Here is a 27,700-nt window from a genome sequence, read left to right as displayed (position 1 = left end):
CCAGAAAATGGCAGCTAGTGCTGTTAAAAGGGGGGCATTAATTTACATTACTGATGCTGACGCCTTGTACTCAAAGGACCATGGAGCTGCTGCACTGCACGTTTCTTACCGGGTCCAGGGTGGACCAATCTTGATAAGGACAGTAAAAGGGGTAGCGTGACAATCCAACCGTCATTACCACCCCATGCTTTCCGGGTTTTGTTGAAAGTTAGACAATGGCCAGGAGTTCCAGGAGAGATCGAAGTCAGTGGACGTTTGGCGGCCTCTCTGAACTTTCCATCCTGCCCGCGACAGGCTTGCCATGGAAGGAACCAGAAGATCCCCCGGTATGTGTCTTTGTTGATGTATACACTGAAGTACAAAATGTGATTTATTTGACAGGCACGTGTGATGGCAACCATAGGTGTGACTCGAGGACTTGGAGATCATGATCTGAAAGTTCATGATTCTAATATCCACATAAAGCCCTTTCTCTCGTGCACTCCTGAGGTAAAGAAACCATTTTCAGTTCATTAAAAACAGAAAGCATCTGCGTGTAGCCTCTGCCTGGCTTTTTGACCTAATCTATCCCTGCCACCGACTCTTGATTATAAGGCTGTTGTAATTTGTATCAGGTCCTGGATGAGCCTAGCTTCCCTGCAGTTCAAACCAAATCATTCTCCTCATAGAATCTACAGTGCAGAGGGAGGCCATTTGGCCCATTGAGCCTGCACCAACAACAATCCCACCCAGATCCCATCCCCGTACCTCCACATATTTAACCTCCTAAACCCCCTGACACTAAGGGTCAATTTATTATGCCAATCAGCCTAATCCACACATCGTTGTACTGTGGGAGGAAACTGGAGCATCCGGAGTAAACCCACATAGACATGGGGAGAATGTGCAAACTCCACACAGATGGTCACCTGAGGCCAGAGTTGAACCCAGGTCCCTGGCACTGAGGCAGCAGTGCTAACCATTGTGCCACTGTGCTGTCATCTTAGTAAACTAAAATTATATGACCCCTGTAAAAACACAGATGATTTCAGACACTTTGACAGGGGTTGTGAGAAAGAGGGATTTTCCAATTCAGCACACAAAACATAGACCCACAGAGAAGTTACAGCACAAAAGAAGGCCATTTGGCCCATCTTGTCCTTGCCCGAGGACACTCAGGCATCCTTTTTAATCTCGCCTTCCTGCTCCTGGTGCGTACCGGTAGCTTACAGTACTTAAACCTGGAATCCCAGCCTAACTTTCCCATTCTTACTTTCCTCCATACAGTGGCACGATGGCACAGTGGTTAGCACTGCTGCCTCACAGCGCCAGGGACCTGAATTCAATTCCAGCCTTGGGTCACTGTCTGTGTGGAATTTGCACATTCTCTTTGACAAAGGGTCATCTGGACTCGAAATGTCAGCTCTTTGCTGTCCTTACAGGTGCTGCCAGACCTGCTGAGATTTTCCAGCATTTTCTCCCCTAGTCTAGGTGGGTTTCCTGCGCATGCTCCAGTTTCCTCCCATAGTCCAAAAATGTGCAGGTTAGGTTGATTGGCCATGTTAAATTGCCCCTTAGTGTCAGGGGGATTAGCAAGGTAAATACTTGGAGTTATGGGGATAGGGCCTGGGTGGAATTGTGATCAGTGCAGTCTCAATGGGCTGATTGGCTTCCTTCTGCAGTGTAGGGATTCTATGATATACCCATGCACCAAATATCTCCCATTACCATTCTGTCACCACTCTTAAGTTGGCCTAATTGGGCCATGCCGCTCAGTCGTTCGTAGGTTTGGTTAGTGAGCTTTGCAGCAGCTTGCAGACTGAGGGAGGCATGACAGCCCCAACCAATGCCTCTACTGAATCAACCAGTGGGACACACCAATGAGAACTTGAGCACGAAGAGGAAACGATCTTGTTGGGAAGGCATGTGCTAACTGACACTGGGTTGCAGTATTTCTGTCTGACAAGGAAGAACGCATGTGCCCCACACAAATAACCAGTTTTGGAGCCTTTTTATGGGGCTGCCTCCAGTGAAGGCCTACTCACAGCTTGGTACAAATGGCAAGAATATACACAATGCATGTGTATTGGTCCTTCATAATTGAAGCATTAAATATTTAATATAATTTTTTGATAATTATTTGTGAAGGGATATGGACTTAGCTGGTAAGGGCGGTATTTGTTGCCCAACTCAAATTGCTGTTTGGTAGCAGTTGAGAGTCAGCCACATTGCTGTGGGTCTGGAGTCACATGTAGGCCAGACTGGGTAAGGATGGCAGATTTCCTTCACTAAAGGACATTAGTGAACTAGATTGGTTTTTTGAAATAATTGAAGATAGTTATCATGGATGCCATTGTTGAGAATAGCTTTATATTACAGATTTATTAATTGAGCTGTCATGGTGGGATTTGAAATCATATCCCCAGAACATAGTGCCTCTGGATTGCTAGTCCAGTTGCATTACCACTATGCCATCGCCATGATACTGATTTGCATTTTTAAGCAGTCCCTGAACTGAAATCAGCAGGCACGCAATGAATCCAATATGCAGGCCAGTGTGAAACTTCATTGGATGCTTACTGGGCATCCAAGGGCAAACAAGGCAAATCCTCTCCTCCGTGTCCTCGACCATTCCCCAGCCCCCACCCTCACATCATTCTTTGCCAGCTGCCCATACATTACATGTTCCCTTTGAATGGAACTGAACATGTGTGAATGTCAAGATCAACTGTGATTGTATTGAAAGGCGGAACAGGCTCGAAGGGCTGAATTGCTGGCTTCTGCTCCTAGTTCTTATGTTCTTAGCACTGTGCTGGACTCTGAGCTTAAGTTCTGAAAATTCCTGTCTGCTTTGGCATATTTGCTCAGAAAAGTCATTCAGCTTAATGTAAGCTTTTTCCAAAAAACATTTGGTCCCAATATGAAAAGCACAATTTATATACCCTAATTATTCATTTATACAACGAGTTTCAACATGAATAATTGTGTTCCTCAGATATAGAATAGACATTTGGGTCCAACTGTTTCATGCCACCACAAAAGCCTCCGTCCAACCCAATCTCATCCTAATTGCATATTGTTTTACTCCTTTCTGTCTTGTGTTTACCTAGCTTCTCCTTACTTGTCTCAGTGCTGTTTGCCTGAACCATTCTGTGGTAACCTGATCCACATTTGAATGCAGACCTTTGTTTTTCCTCATTCTACCTCATTGGATACCATTTTATGAGGCATTACTACTTTTTAAATTTTTTTATTTGTGGGACATGGGTATCGCTGACTGGCCAGCATTTAATGCCCATCCCTAATTGCCCTTGAACTCAGTGACTTGTTAGGTAGTTGAAAGTCATTGCTGTGGCTCTGGAGATTTCCTTCCCTCCTAGTGAACCAGATGGGTTTTTCTGATAGTCAACAATAGTTTAAGAACTAGGAGCAAGAGTAGGCCATCTGGTCCTTCTAGCCTGCTCCGCCACTCAATAACAACATGGCTAATCTTTTTGTGGACTCAGCTCCACTTACTCGCCCATTCACCATAACCTTTAATTCGTTTACTGTCCAAAAATCTATCTATCTTTGTCTTATTAACATTCAATGAAGTAGCCTCAACTGCTTCATTGGGCAGGGAATTCCACAGATTCACAACCATTTGTGTGAAGAAGTTCCTCCTCTGCTCAGTTCTAAATCTGCTCCCCTTTATTTTGAGGCCATGTCCCTAGTTCTAGTTTCACCTGACAGTGGAAACAACCTCCCTACTTCAATCTTATCTATTTCCTTCATAATCTTGTATGTTTCTATAAAATCTCCCCTCATTCTTCTAAATTCCAGTGAGAATAGTCCCAGGATACTCAGTCTCTCATAAGCCAACCCTCTCAACTCCGGAATCAACCTAATGAATCTCCTCTGCACCCCCTCCAGTGCTAGTATGTCCTTTCTCAAGTAAGGAAACCAAAACCATGGTCATCAATAGATTCTTAATTCCAGATACTTTTTATTGAATTGAAATTCCACTGTCTGCTGCGGCAGGGTTCAAACCCAGGTCCCCAGAACATTAACTGAGTTTCTGGATTAATCATCCAGCAAAAATACCACGAGGCCATTGCATCTCCCTTTATATTTATTCACTTAAGAGCTGCACCAGCTGAGAATATGATTCAGTGCAACGAGATGTATTAGCAGTCTGTAGAAGTAGACCAATGTGGTTGTGCTTTTACCTAGCAACTTCTTAATAGTTGACAATACAATCCTGCAGTTGACCAATGTACATGCTAAGCAATATGGTTCTGAATTAAGCATTTGATATTCTGCATTGGATGCAAACTTAATACACATATTTTCATTGAATATTCTCTGCTCATTTACAATGAATTTGTGTTCGGGGAATGAATGCCGTAATTCAGTTCTGACGAGTCTCACCTCCAACGTCCCAGAGTTGTAAACTCACTGATGACTGAAAGCATAAAAAATATTGAATGATTGATGCAAGTGGCCCCACGATTTCATAATATTTCATTTAGCTGTCCTGGCTTGTGCACAGTCATCATGGAATTAGTGTTGGCATTCGCAGCGTGATGTACTAGGAGTCTTCTTTCTCGAGATTGAACCTTGCACCTGGACAGTTTTATTTCTGTCCAATGGTGCACAAAAACCATCGTCTTAGTTTCTTTTTATGTGGAGTCTACATTTCACTAAAGCATCCCCTTGCATATGTAAATCAGTGCAAAGCAAGGCAATTTTTTCTGTCAGGAACAGACACTGTTTTGAAGCAATCCATTTTGAGCTTGTCAGATTTTTAAACAGATGTTCATGGCTGTACAGTTCTCTCAACTTTCTTTCACAGATGCAAATTTCTTGCACGGTCCATATGCCTGGGCCGGTAACTTCTGTGCCTTGGTAATGAAGATTCTACCACCTAAAACAAAAATTTAACCAATCTGTTGTAATTGTGTATTGGGATTGTTGAATTCTGGCTGATTGGTGGGGTTAGTGCACGCAGCCACCCTGCAGGTTGGATGCCAGTCCATCCCTAGGTTAGCCTGCACATGGCTGCGCTACAATTTGGGGGCCAGCTGATTTGCGGATAGCTGACACTTGCCCTCCATTGAGTTGAAGGGCTGTTGGTGTTGGTTGCTCACACACTGACTGTAGGTGGTTGGAGGCAGTAATCCCAAATTGGCACCTGGTTGAGCCTTGCTTGAGCTCACTCCATGGCGAACCATTTTGCTTTGCCATGTGATTGCGAAAATCCAGTGTCAACACTGGCTCAATTAAGTTTCAAGCTACTGGGGAGGGATAAGATTAAATTAAGATAACCTTTGTACAGTTACATGAATTCTTGATCTCCCAGAAAGTCCACCCTGAATGAAGTGGGCCTTAAGTACACAGACAATGTATAGATTTGTAACTAAACTGATTTTTATTTATTAGTGTCACAAGTAGGCTTACATTAACACTGCAATGAAGTTACTGTGAAAATTGCCAAATTCTGCCGCCTGTTCAGGTACACTGAAGGAGAATTTAGCGTGGCCAATGCACCTAACCAGTCTTTTGGACAATCGAAGGAAACCCACACAGGCACAGGGAGAATTTGCGGACTCCGCATGGACAGCAACCCAAACCGGGAATTGAACCCAGGTTGTCTGATGCTGTGAGGCAGCAGTGCTGCCTAACTGAGCCAGCAAAAAAGAGACAGTATTAGATGTCTTCAAACTTTTAGTGCAAAAAGCTGTTAGTGCTGATTGCCGTGCACATTGGTGCATGCTCACATTCGGGCAACCCTGAGTGAGTTCGTTCAAGTGAGGAACCAGTGTGGAATCAATAGATCTGCTGTGCTACTTGCTTTTGCAAATACAATTACATTTTATTGCAAATTTTGCATTCTGCTGCACATAAATGCGGCAGAATGTGATGATTAACCATCGAGCATTTCAGAACTGTTTTAAATTCTGTAGGTAAAAACAGTGGCTTCCAATATACATCAGTGAGGCTTTTACATCTATTGTGACTTATATATGTATGTGCATTAAAGTAAGGCCAAGACTTCTGCACAAGGCTTTACAGCAGCTAGGTCACCTGTGCTCCGCATATTACAATTTCTCATCTTGCCTGCTCAGACTAATTCAATTCAAGAGCGTAAATCTGCAAATAAGAGTCTGGCCTACCCTGCATGGTTTATGACCTGTGCAGATGAGATGAGATAGAATGTCACAATGTTGCCATGGGAACGTTAACTGCCTGATTTCCATATTGAATCCAGCAAAATTCTATTTACCTCAAAGAACGTTTGCTGAAAGTTGATGGAACCTAAATCAATGGCGCACCCTGAGGCCCACGGCCTAGACCACTTGTGACAGCTGACAACATTTGTGAGACAGAAATTAGAACACAGGGTGTTATTTTCTTTTTGAAAAAACAGCATTTTTATTTGGAATTCTTTCTGACACAAAGAGAAGAATGAAATGCAGTGTTCTACCACAGAAACTATGCTTTTAATGATTTGTTTAGGTAAAAATTTCTTTTATTCTGTCTTTTTTTTTGTTTTATGGTCATGGGAATCTTTAAAGTGGGCTTGTGAATAATTAATGGTGTTGCAGTGGAAAAATTTGTGTTCTGCGCAGGTATAAAAAAGACTGGGCTGCTTTTGAAATTTTTTTTAATTCAAAAAAAAGTTTATTCAACTGATCTGTACACAGGTACGAGTTTACGACATCTCAGAACATGATCATGACACAAATGATGTCTTAGTTCTGGCCACCGATGGACTTTGGGACGTCTTGTCAAATAAAGAGGTGGCTGAAGCCATAACAAGCTTTCTCTCCAACTGCGATCCTGATGATCCACGCAGGTTTGTGAAGGATTTTGATCAATTTTGAATGAACTCCCCTAATTAATAATCCAGAAGGTGGGCACAGACCAGAGAGTCTGCAATGGAAATAAGTTTTACAGAAACACCAAAATGATGAATTTTGATGGTGGGGTATTTGATATTGTTGTTGCTGTAACTCCTGATGACAAATGGAAGAACTGCGCAGAAAGGGAGGCTATTTAGTCCATTATATCTGTGCTGGCTCTTTGCTAGCTCAATCCAAATCTAATCCCAGTGCCCTGTTTTAATTTCAGATCTTACTCTGCTTCATATTTACCCATAGAATGTGCAAAACTCTGTCTTAATAGCCTTTCAAGGCAAGTTCTGCCATCAATAACCTTCCACATAAATATATTTCTCCTAATGAGATTTAAATTGCAAGCCCTTCATCACTGATCAGAAGAAGCAATTTTTTTTTCCTTGACCCCTTCAGATCCAGCATATGTTTCAATCATGATTTTGATGATGTACATTAAATGTCCTCTTGCTCCACTGTAAATAGCTCACGTATATCAAGTCCTTCCTTGTGCTTACAATTTCCCATCTTTGACCTTATCCTCCTGAATCTATGATGTAAACTCTCGAAAGGTTTTAAAATCCTTACTAATACCTGGGGATGGGTGGTGGGAGTGGATTTACTATTGAGTGTCTGCCCAATGGAGTGCACCATACAGTTGTCCACATTACCTCTCTTGACCCTTTCACTGTCACCAGTTTGTCATACTGATTGTTCACATTGAGTGAGCAGAACTCTTGACTACTAAGTATCGAAAAGACAAAATCTATTGTCTTCAGCCTTCGTCACAATCTCCGTTGCCCAGCCACCAGCTCCATACCTCCTCCGGGAAACTGTTTGACGCCAAATCATACTGTTTGCAATCTTGGTGTCGTATGTGATCCTGAGGAGACGTTCTGATCTGCCCCATTACCAAGACTCTATTTCCACCTCCAAACGTACAACTTTACTTCTGCCTCAGCTCATCTGTTGCTGAAGCCTTCATCAATGCGTTTAACACCTCTGGCCTCAACTATTCCAATGCTGTCATGGCTAGCCTCCCATTTTTCACTCCATATAAATTTGAGCTTAACTAATGCTGTCAGTAGCCTAACTTTGGACTGAGTACCAGTCATTCATCACCCTCACTGTGCTTGCTGACTTGCATTGGTTTCCGGTTTGACAATGCCTTGGTTTTTAAACACTCGCCCTTGCTCCCAAATCACAGTTGATCCCTAGAAAACTGTCCTTCTCCCTGTGCATTCTGAATTTTAATTGCTGCATCATCTGTGTACAGTTCTGGTCACCCTATTGTAGAAAGGATATTATTAAACTAGAAAGAGTGCAGAAAAGATTTGCTAAGTTGCTACTGGAACTTGATGGTTTGAGTTATATGGAGAGGTTGGATAGACTGGGACTTTTTTCCATGGAGTGTAGAAGAATTATGGGTGATCTTATACAGGTCTGTAGAATAATGAGCGACATAGATCAGCTATATAGTCAACATCTTTTTCCCAAAGATAGGGGAGACTAAAACTAGAGAGCATAGGTTTAAGCTGAGAGGGGAGAGATACGAAAGAGTCCAGAGGGGCAATTTTTTTCACACAGAGGGTGGTGAGTGCCTGTAACAAACTGCCAGAGACAGTAGTAGAAGCGGGTACAATTTTGTATTTTAAAAAGCATTTAGACAGTTACATCGGTAAGATAGGTATTGAGGGATATCGGCCAAACACGGGCACTTGGACTAGCTTAGTATAAAAAAAAAGGGCCGGCATGAACATGTTTGGTCGAAGGACCTGCTTCCATGCTGTAAACTTCTATAACTCAGTGACTATAGTAACAACTATTCCTAGCCCCTAAGCTTTGGAATTCCCTCCTTTAACTTCCCCTGCTGCCTACCACACTTAACTCCTCTAACATGCTCCTTAAAATCTGCCTCAAAAGATTTTAGTCATCTATTCTATTAACTCTTGAATTCCCAATTGGATTAATTAGTGATCATCTTGTATTTATGACTGCTTGTTCTGGTCCTTCCTACAAGTGGAAATATCTTCTCCTCGTCTATGCTATCAAACCCTTTCACAATCTTCTATGAGTTCACCCTTCAGCCTTTGCTTTTCCAGTGACAAGAGCCCCAGCCTGTTCAGTTTTTCACTTTTTGATGGCTTTGGCCTCTTCCATCCCATTATCATCTTTGTGAATCTTTTCTCTATCCATTTTGTAACATAATTTTTAAAAAATAGTTTGTCTTATCAAAATTTTAACCTATTTAAGGCAACAGCTTCTGCACATATGGCACCTGCCAATGACACAATTGTTTGCGCAACTCATAAAGGAAATGAGAGAATCCATTGATCTTCAACCTTGGTACATTGCTCTGGGATTTCCTTGAGAGGACTGAGCAATATACTACCACTGATAAAAGGCTCAAGCATTGAAAGAAGGTGATTGGCATGAGGTGGTTGGGGGTTGGGGGGGGAGGAGGACTATATTGGCACATCATATCTCACTTTCAGTCATAACAACATAAGAAATAGGAGCAGGAGTAGGCCATCTAGCCCTTCGAGCCTGCCCCGCCATTCAGTAAGATCATGGCTGATCTGAAGTGGATCAGTTCCACTTTCCCACTTTCTCCCCATAACCCTTAATTCCCTTGCCTACCAAAAACCTATCTACCCGTGTCTTAAATATATTTAGCAAGGTAGCCTCCACCACTTCAACGGGCAGAGAATTCCAGAGATTCACCACCCTTTGAGTGAAAAAGTCCTCACTCCGTTCTAAACTGCGCCCCCCCACCCCCCCACCGTTATCTTGAGGCTGTGCCCTCAGGTGGGCAACCACATGGAGGGATGTCTGAAGCGTGCAGCAATGGCTGGCTTTCTGCTGAATTATAGGCTCAGGTTTCTATATGGGATCATAGAATCCCTAAAGTGCAAAAGGAGGCCATTCAGTCCACCGAGCCGGCACCAACACCCATCCCTATCCTTGCAACCCCATGTATTTACCCTATTAATTCTCCTGACACTAAGGAGCAATTTAGCATGGCCCATCAACCTAACCCACACAGAGAGAGGAAACTGGAGCACATGGAGGAAACCCACACAGACACAGGGAGAAAACAGTCACCCAAAGTCAGATTTGAATCCAGGTCCCTGGCAATCTGAGACAGCTTTGCAAATGACATTTGGACACACGGCAAAGACTGGAATGATTCCAGGTTTCACTCCTAAAGATCTGGCTCTGATTTTTCTGACTGTCCTCAAGCTTCCCCAGTCTGCCTATTTACCTTACCCATCCCTTTATATCTTGATAAATTTGATCAGATAAACTCAAAACCCTCTAAATTTCAGGGAATACAAGCTTAGTTGTGTAATCTCTATTAGTAATTTAACCCTTTCATTCTGTCCCTCTTCTTTGCACTCTTACATTTTACCATGTTTGTCTTGTGTTTAGCTGGTGTTATTTTAAAAGTTATTTGAAGTATTGCAGTACATGATTGAAAACAGTCTAAAGTGAGAACAGTGTTGAGTGAGGTGTGAAGCATCTGAATCATTGATCAATTTCCATCTTGCTTTTAATGGGTGCATGGCACTCAACAGTTGTTTAAAATGAGGTCATAGTCATGGTTTGAATTGTTTTTGAGAGTTGGTGCAGGTGTCATGAATGATGCATCTCTTTCTGAACTGTCAGACATTCTGATTTGTGATTAGTAAATCTTCCAAAAAAACCCTCAAGATACATTTAAATTCAGTTATTACAATTAGTGGATCCAGTGTATCAGCACTGATACAGATTCTTTCTATTTTGTTCAGAGTTCCTTTCCTGTCATGAAATGCAATTATGGTGTTAAGACTGATTGTCAGAACATTTTCTTTTCCATTATGATGAGTGGAGAGGACATAGTTTCAAAGGACCAATGGCCTACTTCTGTTCTTTTTTTATTCATTAATGGATCATGGACATTGCTGGCTGGGCCAGCATTTATTGCCCATCCCAAATTGCCCTTGAATGAGTGGCTTGCTGAGCCATTTCAGAGGGAAGTTAAGGGTCAACCACATTGCTGTGGGTCTGGAGTGATATGCAGACCAGACCAGATAAGGATAGAACATAGAACACTACAGCACAAACAGGCCCTTCGGCCCACGAGTTGCGCCGATCACATCAACACCTACCAATCTATAGACCTATCTATAACCCCCCAATCCCATAAAACCCCATATACTCATCCAGACGTCTTTTAAAAGACCCCAGCGAGTTCGCCTCTACCACCACTGATGGCAGCCGATTCCATTCACTCACCACCCTCTGAGTGAAAAACTTACCCCTAACATCACTTCTGTACTTTCCTCCCCGCACCTTAAATCTGTGTCCTCTCGTAGCGACCATTTCAACCCGGGGAAATAGCCTCTGAGAATCCACCCTATCTATTCCTCTCAACATTTTATAAACTTCTATCAGGTCGCCTCTCAACCTTCGTCTCTCCAGGGAAAAGAGACCCAGCTCCCTCAACCTAACTTCATAAGGCATGCCTCCCAGTCCAGGCAACATCCTTGTAAATCTCCTCTGTACCCTTTCAATAGCTTCTACGTCTTTCCTATAGTGAGGCGACCAGAACTGCGCACAGTACTCCAAATGAGGCCTGACAAGGGTCTTATAAAGTTGCAGCATTACCTCCCGACTCCTAAACTCAATCCCTCGATTAATGAAGGCCAGTACACCATACGCCTTCTTGACCACCTCTTCCACCTGCGAGGCCGATTTAAGAGTCCTGTGGACCCGGACCCCAAGATCCTTCTGCTCTTCAACACTACTAAGACTCCTGCCCTTGATAGTGTACTCGTTCATCCCGTTGGTTCTGCCAAAATGGACGACTACGCATTTATCCGCATTGAAGTCCATCTGCCACTTCTCCGCCCAGTCCTGCATCCTATTAATGTCCTGCTGCAACTTTTGACATCCTTCCAGACCATCCACAACACCACCGACCTTCGTGTCATCAGCGAACTTACTTACCCATCCCTCCACTTCCTCATCCAGGTCATTTATGAAAATGACAAACAGCAAGGGTCCTAGAACAGATCCCTGGGGCACTCCACTGGTGACTGACCTCCATTCAGAAAAAGACCCATCCACAACCACTCTCTGCCTTCTGCAGGCAAGCCAGTTCTGGATCCACAAGGCCAAAGGCCCTTGGATCCCATGCCCTCTCACCTTCTCAAGAAGTCTTGCATGGGGGACCTTATCAAACGCCTTGCTGAAGTCCATGTACACCACGTCCACGGCACTTCCTTCGTCAATGTGTTCAGTCACATTATCGAAGATAATGGAAGGATGGCAGATTTCCTTCCCTAAAGGATATTAGTGAACCAGGTGGGTTTTTCCAACAATAGCCGATGGTTTCGTGGACATGATTAGAATCCTAATATTTCAAATTCCACCATTTGCCATGGCGGGATTCAAACTGGGTACCCAACACATTAGCTGAGTTTCTGATAATAGTGTAGTGATAATACCACTAGGCCATTGCACCCCCCACGTCTTATGGTAGCATGATGACATTGGGGGTGGCCAGAGGTTTTATTGTTTCAGAAAGATGCAATAGTGTAAGTTCTATCATAAATGAAAGCAGCAACATATTTGCAGGTTGTTTTTGTATTTTAAGGGAAATAAATAATCGGATGGCATCAATCATGTGGCAATTATGCCTTCCATTTTTAACCATGATCACCACTTACTTGTAGTTTCTAAATTACAAGCATGATCACAATCTGTGATTGTATTAGAGACATAGAACAGTATACTGAGAAAAATTAACCTCAACCAACATTATTATGATTTATTTGTGTATGTAATAAAGTAGCAGATGGCCAGTGATAAATCATTGAAGGGTAAATTCCAGAGTTGCTTTAAGTGTCAGCTTGTCTTTGTGCCAAGTGTTGTTGTTATTATCATATGGTTATTTTTACTTGTATAATTAATCTGCGAATGGAGCAGTAATTGGGACTAGGAGGGAAAATATCCTAAAATGTGAAGTAAATAAATAATGTTAGCATAAATTTAAGATCAAATTAGATCTACTTACTGTAAGAAAGTGCAATAAATGCTCACCTTTCCTCCTGCCTCCTCATGAATCCACGATGAATATTACTTTATCCAGGGCAAAATTAGGGATGCCCTAATGTCAGAACTGAAAATGCGTCGCTGGAGTTCATGCTATGTTGCATTGTTTTAGTACAATGTGCCTGAAATCCAAAAAACAAGCGCAAAAGATAAAGGGCGAGATTTTCCCGGAAATAGGCAAAGGCTGATGTTGGGTGGGAAAAGCAGCATTGAAGCTACCGACAGTGATGGCAGATTTCTTCACCATTCACCCTGGGACTTTGAAAAAAATCTTCACCGCATATTATTGACAGGACAGCCACTGATTCGTCTGCCTGCCTGCAATTTAGACACTCAAGGATGGGGACTTCGTTCTTAGAGGCTGCCCCACCACAGAGAGAGCAAAGGAGTACATCCTGGAACCACCCCCATCCTTGTAGCCTCCCTAGCTCTGCATCCTGGCACTAGCCCCAACATGGGCAGTGTAGGGGTCAGTGCCAGGGGCAGCATCAAGGCATGACCCTCTACTTCCCCATCCCTGAGCATGCCACTCACTGAGCTCCCCAGGAATCTGCTTGCCAAGTGCACACCTGTTGGGGGAGGGATATGTTAATAGATTCAAATCGTGTGTCCGTAAATGCCCTTATGGTGATCACGGATAATTGTGTTATGCGTTTGCAATTATGTAAAATGCAAGTTTGCAGTTCTCACAATGTTTTCCTCTCCTGTCAACAAACCCAACCAAGGTGATCGGGAGCACAAAATCCCAGCCCAAGGAACTTCCAACATATGTTACTTCCAGCACCAGTTGAGTTTGCACTGGTGATAACGCATCTTGAGGGAAGTTGGCCATACACGTAGAATCCTACAGTGCAAAAGGAGGCCATTGGCCCATTAGGTCTGCACTGACTACAAATCCCAACATGGCCTTATCCCTATAACTCCATGCATTTACCCTAGTTAGACCCCTGACACTTGGGGGCAATTTAGCAGGGCCAATCACCTTACCCGCACATCCTTGGACTGTGGGAGGAAACCCGCGCAGACATGGGGAGAACGTGCAGACTTCACACAGACAGTGACCCAAGCTGGGTATCAAACACAGGTACCTGGTATTGTGAGGCAGCAGTGCTAACCATTGTGCCACCGTGCCGCCCATGAAACTGTATTGATCAGAATTACATATTTCTGCCAATACGGACCTTCAAGGAAACTCTAAACTTGAACATTTTTGGGCCCAAGGTAGATTTAAGCACTTAAGAGGCACGTTTTGCAAATTTTATGTATATAATTAATTTACTATAATGACCACAATAAAAAGTAGAAAATAACTCAAACAGGGAGTTAGAAGGGCAAAAAAAGGGCATGAAATGTCCTTGGCAGACAGGATTAAGGAGAATCCCAAGGCATTTTATACATATGTTAGGAACAAGAAGGTTGTCAGAGAGTATAAAAGTTGGCATATGATGTTGCAGTTATATAGAACCTTGGTTAGGCTACATTTGGAATACTGCGTCCAGTTCTGGTCACCACATTACCAGAAGGATGTGGAGGCTTTGGAGAGAGTGCAGAAAAGATTTACCAGGATGTTGCCTAGTATGGACGGTATTAGCTATGAGGTGAGATTGAGTAAACTAGGATTGTTCTCCCTGGAAAGATGGAAGTTGAGGGGCGACCTAATAGAAGTTCATAAAATTATGAAGGGCATAGATAGGGTGAACAGTTGGAAGCATTTTCCCAAGTCAGAAATGACGAACACAAGTTCAAAGTAAGGGGGGGCAAGGTTCAATACAGATATGCAGGGGACGTTTTTTACACAGAAGTGGTGGGGGCCTGGAATGCACTACCAAGCAAGGTAGTTGAGGCAGACATGCTAGGATCTTTAAGACTCATCTAGATAGCCACATGAACAGACTGGAAATAGAGGGATATAAACAGATGGTCTAGTTAGGAACACATGATCGGTGCAGGCTTGGAGGGCCAAAGGGCCTGTTCCTGTGCTGTACTTTTCTTTGTTCTTTGCAATACTTAATGTTTATTTTTGTGATTTGCAACTAATTGGCAATTATATTAACTAAAAGTGCATCAGATTATCACTATAGAGTCATAGTCAGAGGTTTACAGCATGGAACTTGTCGATGTCGCTTTTTCTCAAAAACCCTAAATTAATCCTAATTGCCTGCATTTAGCCCACATCCCTCTATACCCAACATACCCATGTAACTATCTAAATGCTTTTTAAAAGACAAAATTGTACCCACCTCTCCTACTACCTCTGGCAGCTTGTTCCAGACACACTCTACCCCCTGGACACTTTTGTATCTCTCCTCTCTCCCCTCTCGCCTTAAACCTATGCCCTCTAGTTTTAGACTCCCCTACCTTTGGGAAAAGATATTGACTAGCTGATCTCATAATTTTATAGATCTCTAAGATCACCCCTCAGCCTCCTATGATCCAGAGGAAAAATGTCCTAGTTTATCCAGCCACTCCTCATAACTCAATCCATCAAGTCCTGGTAGTATCCTAGTAAATCTTTTCTGCATTCTTTCTAGTATAATAATATCCTTTCTATAATAGAGTACCAGAATTGCACGTAGTATTCCAAGTGTGGCCTTACCAATGTTTTGTACAACTTCAACAAGATATTCCAACTCCTGTGTTCAATGTTCTGACCGATGAAACAAAGCATGCCAAATGCTGCCTTCACCACTCTATCCACCTCTGACTCCACTTTCAAGGAGCTATGAACATGTACCCCTAGATCTCTCTGTTCTGTAACTCTCCCCAACGCCGTACCATTAACTGAGTAAGTCCTGCCCTGGATCAGTCTACCAAAATACATTACCTCGCATTTGTCTAAATTAAACTCCATCTGCCATTCGTCAGCCCACTGGTCCAATTGATCAAGATCCCACAGTTGGAAATAACTTTCTTCATTGTCCGCTACGCCACCAATCTTAGTGTAATCTGCAAATTTACTAACCGTGCCTCCTATATTCTCATCCAAATCATTAATATAAATGACAAATAACAGTGGACCCAGCACTCATCCCTGAGACACACTGCTGATCTTAGGCCTCCAGTTTGAAAAACAATTCTCTACAACCACGCTCTTGTATCCATTTAGATACCTCACCCTGGACCTGAAGAGATTTAACTTTATGCGACAATCTACCATGCGGTACCTTGTCAAAGGCTCAAACATATAAAGGCTTGAATCACTCTTTAATATATCAAGAAATAGTCTTAGTGGACAATGCCTTTTGTAAACTTAATTCTAAAGCACTACCCAACTCATGGCAGATTTTAGGTTGGTGATGTGCAAATGAGTTTGAACCAAAGCTTGAGCGAAAGAAACACTTCCTGACCAACACAATTTTAAACACAGTTGTGTCTTAGGTTGCCAATTGTATGTAAAGCAGGAACGCTTGACCAGAATTAAATCCATGGGGGTGATTTTCCCAGAAAAACACTAAGTGCCCAACAGGTGGGAAAACAGGAGATTTTCCCACCTGTTTTTTGGGCATACTTAGTTGGTGCTCCAGTAAGGGGGTGGAGCCTAATCCCATCTGAGTGCCTGGCATTAGCATGCTGAGTGGGCCACTACGCATACGCTGATCTGTTAGCAGGGAGTTGCCAAGAAAAAAACTGTTGATACTGTTAATATTGGTAAAAATATTGTTCAATCAAAATCCCAAAAAAGATGATATGGTTGTTATCACATTGCTGTTTTTTGGAAGTTTGCTCTGTACAAATTCTTTGTAAAGTGTTTGAGACATCCTGAGTGTGTGAAAGCTGCGATACAGATGCAAGTCTTTCTCTACCACTGAATGAAAAACAACACTGAGACTAGGATAAAGAATGGGTTTTGTAAGCAATACCACCCACGCTAGTTTTGAATCCCCTGTATCAGCTAAAATCCCTTTTAGATAGGTCAATGGCTGGAATCCTCTGGTCCCTCACTGCTGCTCCTGGCCACAGCTGCTAGCAAGAACAAAGAATTTGGCACTCAGCCAAATCTCCATTCACCGCAAAAGGACAGGAGAATCTCAGCCATGGGTGAGGTCAGAGAATCCGGCCCAAAGTCTATTCTAATGGCTCAATTAAATCTTGAGAAAATTGAATGGACAATATGTGGTGTTCACCACAGACCCACAACTTTCTATTATTATAGATTTACTGGGTGAATATTCCACTGCTAAAACAATTGTTTGTAGAGTTGTATACTTCCCAATTTACTTAATTCTTCACAGATACACATTGGCAGCTCAGGACCTGGTGATGAGGGCCAGAGGTGTTCTGAAGGACCGAGGATGGAGGATATCAAATGATAGGCTCGGCTCAGGTGATGACATCTCCATGTACATCATTCCCCTCCTGCATGGAAATAAGCTGACATGATAATGACAGCATCATGCCAAATTGGCTTAATGGATATTTGTTGCTGGTCCCATAACTATACTGAAAGGAGGAAGATTTCCTTTCTTTTGTTACTTGTAGTAAAGATCATTAATGCCATTTCACTACAAATAAAAAACACGAGGAAATCTTTCCCCTGTGGTGACCAGACAATGAGAGGGAGAAATTCTGGAACTGATTCATACAAGTATTATGGAAAGAAGGGAGTTTAATAAAACTGTATATTGACAAATTTCGCTTTCCGTTCGAATTTCACAACCCTTAAGTTCTACTTCTGTTGTTATTGTTGATGTAATTTTTTTCCTGCAATCAAATAAATATATCCTGTATAAATCAAAAAGGATGTATATTTATCAAAATCTTTAGAGTCTTTAAATATTAAGTCTTTGCGTTATAACTTATAAGGTATCAAAATTTTGATGTATATTTTCCAAGTGCTGTAATGCTAGTGGGGCAGGGAGAAATTATTTGTGCTGTGTTATCGAGTTCTTCATATAATCAACATGGCAATCTTCTAGCAGAATTATACTGGAATAATGTAGTAAATATTGTTTCAGTTTTTTATGGCATTGTTTAAAGATGAAGTCCGTTGGTCACTGCAGTTCATTTAAAAATGATATGAGGCACCAACTGTTGTATATATTGGCAACTGCAGGGCAAGATAAGTGAATCTGCTGGTTATTTTTGTAAAATGATTTTCTTTGGCTATTGAGTAGACACTGACCAAGATTACTTACAGGCTTTCGTTAGTCTGTCTCTGTCATGTTCAACGTATATTGCACTCAATTTGAAGAATGATTTCACTGCACTGCTCTGTCCTTTGGTTTCTTCCGCTGATAACCATACGCTTGGCAAGTGTCAAAATACTGCCAAAATTATACACCGCCCAAGCCAATCTCACAAAGAAGCAGCGTTAATAGACAAAAGTATTCTACGAGAGTGAAGTTCATCTCCTTGAAGTATTTGAAGTTTGACCTATGCTACACTGAAATATTTCATAGATGCCAAGAAAAAATAAACTGTTGAAAGATTTTTTTAAATGTTTACTTCATTTCTGTAAGACTGAAATGTGAAACATATTTTTATTCCAAAGCGATGTTACATTTAGGCACTTTTGAAATTTTATTTCAGTGTTTGGAGTCTTAAAAGTACTGTATAAGAAGGCTGGATTGAAAATGTGAATAACTGATGTAGTGTTGTATTTGACTGTTAATGAAGGTGGCCTGTAAAGGGAAGGTAATGTTGCACTATACAGTAATTAAATTTGCTCAATGTTTAAACAGTTTATTCAGTTATCTCTCTCATAGTTGTCTCTAATTTCAAATCACACTTGGCAATGGACATTTTTTTAATCTTTCTACTTTGCAAATCATGACTTTACTTGCATTCTGCATTTCATATAAAAATTTGTTGATGAGGAATGTGACAAAAACAACTTTTAAATGAAGATTAACATGCATTAGACAAACCAGGTTTTTAAAAACGACACGTATTTGTCTTTAATTTTACAAATTAGTAATAAACAAACCCATGCTAAACGTAATACAGTTTTTCCAACATCTAACAATGTGGCTCACTGCCACACACAAATAAACCCTTCACCGTGCCAATTTACATTTTAATTTGTAACATTTTTCGGTGTCTGCTAGTAAGACTCCTAAATTCCAGTCAGCGATGTGTTGCATTTGCGATTTGGAATCCAAAAAGTTAAGACTTTTTTAAATATATATTGCCATGCAGTCATATGTTATTCCAAATGTTTAATCACTCTGTTTCGTGCTAAAGTGTGAACAAATGACATTTTATACTCTCAAGGCTAGGCTTCACTTTGAACATCTTGAAGTGTATATACGAAAGTCAAAACTATGTTATCAAAATATGATGGCACATCCTGGCAGTAAAGGGGTTTAATTAACTTTCTTTTGAATGTAATTCAATTATTAAATATTCATCCAGGCATGCTTTAGGAACCATCCATAGCATTTTCTAATGGTTAGTTCAGTGTTGTTATTGAATGTATATTAAATACATCTCTCTGACCTTGTGGGCTATATTATTTATCCCTGACAGGTCACTTCCCTTGAAGTATCCTTTCTATGATCCCAGCAGCACATGAATTTAGATCTTCCACAAAAAGAATCTTATTTACATATCCTTCTAACTTGCAACTCCAATCCCAGCTGACAGGAACAATCCCTCTGTGTGCCAAACATGTTTCCCCAAAGACAGGTTTATATTGATATGTAATGAAAAAAGGCAATCCTCTGCACCCCATCCCAAAAAATTATCCATCCTCTTTATTCAAAGAAAAGAACTCATTAACATGCTGTGATTTGTGATGGAAAGCTGTTCCAGAAATACACCACTTGGAAAAAATAATGCAATAACATTACATTCTGCACTCTTTCGTTTTCTATGAATGGTATGTTTTATCTGTATAGCTCACAAGAAACAATATTTTTCACTGTATGCTAATACATGTGACAATAAAATCAAAATAGTTTTGCTATAAACTCCCAACTCCTTGACCTCTGCCACCAGGAAAGATGAGGGCTGGAATTCTCTGGCCATTTGTGCCAGCAGGGTTCTCTGGTCCTGTTGCAGTGAATGGAGATTTGGCTGAGTGGGACATGAACAGCCAGAGAATCTGGGCCCACGTTGCATGAGAACACAACCTCCACATGACATACCATCCTGATTTGGAAATACATTAGCAGGAATTCTCCGACCTCACCTGCGGCTGAGGTGCACTGGTCCCGCTGCAGTAAATGGAGTTTTGGCTGAGTGCCAAATTCTCCATTTTCACTGGCAGTGAAGGTGGGTTGAACGAGATTGTAGAATCCTGGCCATTGCCATGCCTTCATCATTGCTAGGTCAAAGCCTTTCCTTACCCAATGTGTATTTGTTGGAGTGCCTTTTACATCTGGCTGCAGAAGAGCAAGAAGGCAACTTACCACCACTTTCTTAAGGGTAATTGGTAATGGGCATTGTGGTCCATGTGCCAAGGATGCATATTTAAAGTAAAAATCAGCTGTGATTCAAACTGTCTAATGGCTGTCCAAGAAGGCAAAGGGGTTGGTGAGATTAAAATATTAATCTTACCTCAATCTCTATGTAAATGAGGGCACCACTGGCTTGGCGTTTATGATCTTGGCAAACTATTGGTCCACATAATTTTCCCATTTGAACTCTAGCTTAAGAGAACTCTGATAACCCATTTTGTTGAATGATCTGACATCATGCATTTTGCTGGAACAAAGAGTACCTGTTGCAATAAAGTGGATATTTTCAGGCTGACTCCAAGCAGCACTTATTTCCTGGTGAAAAAGAGAGCACAGTATAAAGGAAGTGTCGACCAATAATACATGTTTTGTGTTGCCCGTGGAAGTTTTTGGGGGTGTACATAAACACAAACATGAAAATACATTGTACTGCTTAGGGCATGATGACTCACTTCATTTTTCTACATGATCTTACAAAAAAAATCCTAAGTGCCGAACAAGCATGAGAAGGAGAGAATAGCACCGGTTTGTTTGGTGAGCCTTGAGTTGCAATCTTATGGCACTCAGTGCAAAAAAAAACAGAAGCAGGGCACCCTGACCTCCCAGTGAACTGGGAACCCCCCACACCACCACCACCACCACCCCACAGACATCAGCCCAGAAAGATTGCATCCTATATTTTGAAGTCAAAATTGTGTGTGTTCTTATGTGCCAACTACACTTGTCGTTCTGGTTGGTGGAGATTGCAGTAGAGCTGTTGCCTGCAGTGTATTCTGTAGATAGTCCACAGTCAATATTCACCACTAATGGAAGGAATGGATGCTTAAGGTGGTAGATGGGCTGCTGATTAAATGGCCTGCTTAGCCTGGACAATATCCAGATTCTCGAGTGTTGGTGGAGCTAACTCATTCAGGTAAGTGCAGAGTATTCTACCACATTCCTGACTTATGCCATATAAGACATAGAAGCAGGAGTGTTCGTTTGGCACATCAAGCCTGCTCTGTTATTCAGTAAGATCATGACTGATCTGATTGTGACCTGTCCGACTGACATAGCCCTTGACTCCCTTATAAATCAAAACACTGTCAAACTCAGCCTCGAATATATTCAACAATTTACTTCTGCTGTTCTCTGAGGAAAGGAATTCCAAAGACTAACAGATCTCCAAGAAGAAATTTCTTCTCGCCTCGGTTTTAAATGAGAGACCCCTTATTTTTAAACTGTGGGCCCTCGTTCTACATTTTTCCACAAGGGAAAACCATCCTCTCAGTCCCTAAGAATCTTAAATGTTTCGACAAAATCATTCTCATTTTTCTAAACTCCAATGAGTATAAGGTCAGCCTGTTCAACCTTTCCCCATTTGACTGATTGCTGAGATTTTGGGGTTGTCTTATGAACCTTCCCTGAACTTCTAATGCAAGTATATCACTCCTTAAGTAAGGAGAATAAAACTGTACACAATAGTCCAAGTGTGCTCTCAGCAAAACCCTTGCAATTGTCGCAAGATCTCCCTCATTTATACTCCATCTCCTTGCAATACCATTGGCCCTAATGCAAACACTTTGGAAATCAAGTGGTGATCTCCATGGCTGCAGAATATCCAACTTCTGACCATTTCTAGAAGCCACGGTATTTGCGTATTTGATTCTGTTGAGATTGTGGCAAGTGGTGACTCCTCCTCCATGTCAACCAATTCTCTCTTCCCCCACTCCCTTTGCTGCAGTCCTACCCTCCATCCTTTCAGGGTGTTTGATTTGTAATACTATGTTATCAGATCTTGTCCTAATTTTGTGGTTGGTGCTGATGAATGATGAATTCAAGGTTCTGTAACCACTTGGTGGACAGATTCATTAAGAATGCAACCTGTGACTAGAGGATTCACTCATATCAGAAAGCTTCTGCCAATGAACCAGAATGAACAGGACCAGGTCATGGCTCAGTAGTGGGAGTGATAATATCATCAAGAATTAGAGGGTCATGCTTGAAGGAACACAACTCTGACAGGCAGAGGAATTAACCAGGAACAAACAGAAAATGGTCGGATAGAGCATAAACAAGTGTCCACTGGGATGGAGAGGTTAGAGTTGCACAGTTACATAATTTGGAATCTGTGAATTTCAAACTATTAACTGTCAACTGATAAGATGAAGCTGATTGACTTCAATTTTAAAAGATGAAAACGAGAGGTTTCTTTTGCAGCTTTTACAATCACAGTTTCTCTACAGAGAATGGACAGGAGGACATTTATTCCAAAATGATTAGCTTCACTGTGGTATACCCCAGGATTGGTTTAAATTTAGTGTTACGCATTTGAATTCGGACCAATGGAAGCGTAATGGTGTAAGCTGCTTTGATCCATGTTATTTTTACAGCATGTTTGCAGCTCTTTACAATGTTTCTTGTCAGACACTTTTTCATATTAGCAAAATGTTTTTTTAATTTTGGGATGATTGGTTTTCTTTTGCTCCTTATGTTTGTTTTTAGCATGCCTCATAGTTAAACTTTCATCTTTCTATTAAATAACATAACATCGTTCAATAATATTACAGCACTGCAATTCCCAAATTACAAAAGGTCACCAGTAACCTACCCAAAGTCCTTCTTAGGCATCAATAAGTGATCATGTCTCTTCAGTGAAACCCTTGGAGCAGTTGAATGTGGCAGGGGCTGGTTCACTCAGTTGGCTAGATGGCTGGCATGTGGTTCAGAATACTGCCAACATTGTGGGTTCAATTAATTTTCCAATTCAGATAGACTTGGGGCCTGTCTCCTTGCCTATCCCATTCATAATGTGGAATAAAAGAAACAAACAAAGAACAACCCAGCACGGGAAACAGGCCCTTCGGCCCAATGAGCCCACGCCGCCATCTTAATAAAGCATTTTCCTACACCTACCTTGACCCGTGTGTATGCGTATGGTACCCCCACTGGAAACCAGACTCAGGGGAGAATAGTTTAGGGACAATTTGTTACACCAATCAGCCTAAGAGCACATCTTTGGGGTGTGGGAGGAAACTGGAGCACCCAGAGGAAACCCACACAACCACAGGGAGAATGTGCAAACTCCCACAGACACTGGCCCAAATCCATGTATCTGCACAGCTAGCAGTGATAGTCACTGAGCTGTTGTGGTGCCCATCTGCTGGTCCAGTTTTAAGCACACACGACGCAAAGTACTAGACCACTCTCGAAACATCCAAGAGCAGCCCACGCATGACCCACCGTGTGCATGCCCCTCGTTAGACAACAAGGTGGACCGACACACCTGCAGGGTAAAAGAGACAAAACATCAACATGTAGCATTAGATTTCCAGTAACGTCCCGAGGCTCTGACCCTTTTTAAAACCATTCCCTATAACCCTCCATCCCTGTTTCACTCATGTGCCTATCTAAGTAAACCTTAAACAAGTCCAGCATGCCTGCCTCCACCACCTTACTTGGTAGTGCATTCCATACTCCCACGACCCTCTGTGTGAAAAACCTCCCTCTAGTATCCAAATTATACTTCTCCCCCCTCACCCTAAGCTTGTGACACCTCGTGATATTTGTCTCCAATCTAGGAAAAAGCCTGCCACTGTTTATCTATACCCTTCATTATTTTATACACCTCTATCAGATCCCCCCTTAATCTCCGTCTTTCTAAGGAAAAGAGCCCCAGTTTACCCAATCTTTCCTCATAACCCAGTCCTTCCATACCAGGCAGCATCCTGGTAAACCTCCTCTGCACTCTCTCCAGGGTCTCCACGTCCTTCCAGTAGTAAGGTGACCAGAACTGGACGCAGTACTCCAAATGCGGTCTAACCAACGTTCTGTACAACTGTAGCATTAGACGCCAGCTCTTATACTCTATACCCCAAGTAGTGCCCCTCAAGCTATTTCTACTGGAGAGAGATGTCTACAGCCCCTCTTGATTATGGTTAAGAACTAAATGTGCGAGTGTGACATGCTTTTGTAAACTGCACTGCTTAAATATTGCTATCTATAAAATGCTAGGAGAGAAGATGACCTTGTGGAAGTGCATGGATGAAAAATAAAGGTGGAATAAAATAACTAGCAAATATTTGTCATGTTGGGGTTGTCTACTTGGTACATGGTATTGTTGGATCTATTACTATCCCAGGTTCCTTAAAGTATGCCATGTTTTCCTAGAGCTGTTTCCAGGTTCTGCAGATACTGTGTCGTGTTGAGCTTGGCAAGTTAAGTGTCCTCTTGTATGGAGTACCAAACAATGCAAGCCTTCCCTGCACCAACCTGAAACATCTGTACAACCACAATGTCAAGACCCTGTAAATATATATTGTGTCTTTACTTTGGACAGACCTGCCCTTTCTTTTGGCCTGCCACTTATACCCCCAACCCCTCACAGGTGGATAACTATTTAAAAGTTATTTTAGTCTCACTATAGACGGGAGAAAAGTTGCCTCCCTAGCTACTTTACTTGCCTTTAAGTGAACTGTTTAAATGTGTCAAATTTCTGTCCTGGGCCCTCCAACAGCATGTTCCCTGCATTTGGACCAAAGTATAAAAGGAGCATGTTTTGGTTATCAATTCTAAATGGTGTTATGAACTTAGGAGAGATCAGATCAGTATATCAGTGATCCATAAAGTGCAGCACTGCAACTACAGAATTAGCCCAAAACCAAACAGAAAAAGGGAACTGGGAGTAATTCTTGTCTTTGTTTCCAGAGAACTTGGAGAAGTGCATTTAGTTCTGCTTTCATTGAGGAATGAAATTGAAGTTAGCAGCAGTAATCAGAGTTTGGGGATATCCCTGGTTAGATCAGTATCATGGTCTGGAGAAGGGACAGGAAAAGAGATGAAAAATCAAAACTAAAATTATATGATGATGATAAACTGTATACACTGGTTTCCCATGAGTGAATGAAATCTCAATTTGATTTTGCAATTGGGAATTGGCATCGGTTGGTGATGGAAGTAGGGTCAGTTAGTGTTTGAATGTGTGATCGTGCTGGGCCAATGTCTGATAAAATGGACAAGAAACATTGTAAAACTGTGATTTGGAGTAAAATTTGAGAAGCTCAAAATGAGAGATAAAGTTCAAATCTGTATAGGAATAAATCTGTTTTAACAGAGCAAATGATAGTCGATTAAGCATTTATTTCTCTGGTGTAAAGAACATCAGAGAGGCTATCAGCCTCTGCAAGGGATGGTAGATATCCCCATGGCTGAACTACAATCAGTTCTTACTTAGGGACATATGAATTAGGAGCAGGAGTAGGCCACTCAGCCCCTTGAACCTGCTCCACCATTCAATAAGATCATGGCTGGCCTGTTTCTACTCTCAAATCCACATTCCTGCCCACCTCCAATAACCTTTCACCCCCTTGCTTATCAGGAATCTATCTAGCTTTGTCTTAAAAATATTCAAAGACGGTGCTTACACTGCCTTTTGAGAAAGAGAATTTCAAAGACAGCACTCTGAAAGAAAAAAAAGTCTCATCTTTTATTGTCACAAATAAGCTTACATTAACACTGCAATGAAATCACTGTGAAAATCCCCTAGTCGCCACAGTCCGGCACATATTTGGGTACACCGAGGGACAACTTTTTTTTAGTATAACCAATGTACCTAACCAGCATGTCTTTGGACTGTGGGAGGAAACTGGAGCAACTGGAGGAAACCCATGCAGACATGGGGAGAGCGAGCAGACTCTGCACAGATAGTGACCCAAGCCGGGAATCGAACCTGGGTCCCGGGCGCTGTGAGGCAGCAGTGCTAACCACTGTGCCAGCCTCTCTTAAATGCCAGATCTCTCCTATAGGAGACGGATAAAGAAGGTAAAAGCACATGAGATCCAGGCTAATTTGGCAAGATGTTTCCAAAACTGACTTAGTGGTAGGAGACAGAAGGGCTTTATTTGTGACTGAAGGTCAGTGTCCAGTGGCATACCACAGGGATCAGTGCTATGTCCTTTATTGTTTGTGATATATATAAAAGATATAGATAAGAAAATATATAGATTGTGGGCGGAATGATAAGTAAGTCTGCCAATGACACAAAGATTAGCAAGATGGTTAATAGTGTGGAAGAAGGTCTTAGGTTGCAGGAAGATATAGATGGGTTAGTCAGATTGGCAGATCAATGGCAGATGGAATCTTACCTTGAGAAGTACAAGTTGATGCACTTTGGAATGAGTAACAAGACAAGGGCGTACTCAGTGAATGGCAAGATACTAGGAAGCTCAGAAGAACAGAGGGACCTTGTTGTGCTTGTCCACAGATCCCTGAAGACAGCAGCTCAGGCTTATAGGATAGTTAAGAAGGCATAGGTGACATTTGCCTTCATTGTTGTGGCCTACATTATAAGGTTAATGAGATTATGTTGGAGCTGTACAAAACTTTTGTTAGGCCACAGCTGGAGTACTGTGTGCCGTTCTGGTCGTCTCCCTAAAGGAAGGATGTGATTGCACTGGAGAAGGTACAGAGGAGATTCATCAAGCTGTTGCCTAGTATGGAACATTTGAGCTATGAAGAAAGGCTGGGTGGGCTTGGGTTGTTTTCTTTAGAGGGGGATGAGGGGAAATTTAATTGAGGTGTATAAGATTATGAGGAATATGGGCCAGGGTGAATAGGAAGCAGCCGTTCCCTTTAGTTTAAGGGTCAATAACGAGACGGCATAATTTTAAGATGAGGGGCAGGAAGTTTAGAGGGGATTTGAAGAAAAAAAGTACTTCACCCAAAAAGTGAAAGTGGGAATCTGACATACACTGTCGGGGGGGTGGGGGGGTGGTGTGGTGATGGTGGTGGTAGCAGAGGCAGAAAACCTCGCAACCTTTAAAAAGTACGTGGATGAACATGTGAAAAGTTTTAACATTCAAGAATGTGGGCCAACTGCTGGAAAGTGGAATTAGTGCAGATTCAGTGCAATTGTCAGGGCAGACTCAATGGGCCAAAGGGCCTCTTCAGTACTGTATTACAGTATTTTTAGACAATCATCCCCTAGTTCTAGACACTTCTGCTAGGGGAAACATCCTCTCCCCTCAGGATCTTATCAAGTCACCTCCTACTCTTCTAAATTCCTGCAGATATAAGCCTATTCTGACCAAACTTTCCTCATAAGACAACTCACCCATTCCTGATATTAGTCTCCTAAACCTTCTCTGAACTGCTTCTACACCTTCTGCACACATGGTCATCAGGGACACTGGAAGTATCACTCATTTCCCACATTGTGTAAGAGAAGCATACCAGAGGTCCGAGGTCTCCTACCATGATATCCCTCTCAATTAAACTAGTTAGTCCCTTAAAAGAAATGTTAGCTAGAGGCCTTATATATGTTATTTAGGAACCTTGTTTCTTACAATCACTTCTATTATAATTGCACAG

The 27,700-nt window shown here is 41.9% G+C and overlaps 1 protein-coding gene across 1 annotated transcript in view; it reads left to right on the top strand.

Annotated features, from left to right (window-relative positions):
- The window catches only part of ppm1h (protein phosphatase, Mg2+/Mn2+ dependent, 1H), a 147,782-nt gene extending 129,146 nt beyond the window's left edge, over positions 1 to 18,636 (top strand). The window contains exons 8-10 of the mRNA XM_080191287.1: positions 382 to 489; positions 6,666 to 6,817; positions 17,186 to 18,636. Of these exons, the coding sequence (XP_080047413.1) occupies positions 382 to 489; positions 6,666 to 6,817; positions 17,186 to 17,333 (408 nt within the window). The 3' untranslated portion in view covers positions 17,334 to 18,636. The remainder of the gene's footprint in view (positions 1 to 381; positions 490 to 6,665; positions 6,818 to 17,185) is intronic.
- Positions 18,637 to 27,700: the final 9,064 nt, after the last annotated feature.

Source organism: Carcharhinus amblyrhynchos, chromosome 6 (genome assembly GCF_965287045.1).
Source record: "Carcharhinus amblyrhynchos chromosome 6, sCarAmb.v2.hapA, whole genome shotgun sequence".
In the NCBI taxonomy this organism is placed as follows: Eukaryota; Metazoa; Chordata; class Chondrichthyes; order Carcharhiniformes; family Carcharhinidae; genus Carcharhinus; species Carcharhinus amblyrhynchos.
The sequence above is the reverse complement of the archived record's forward strand: the minus strand, read 5'-3'. Positions and strand labels throughout refer to the sequence as shown.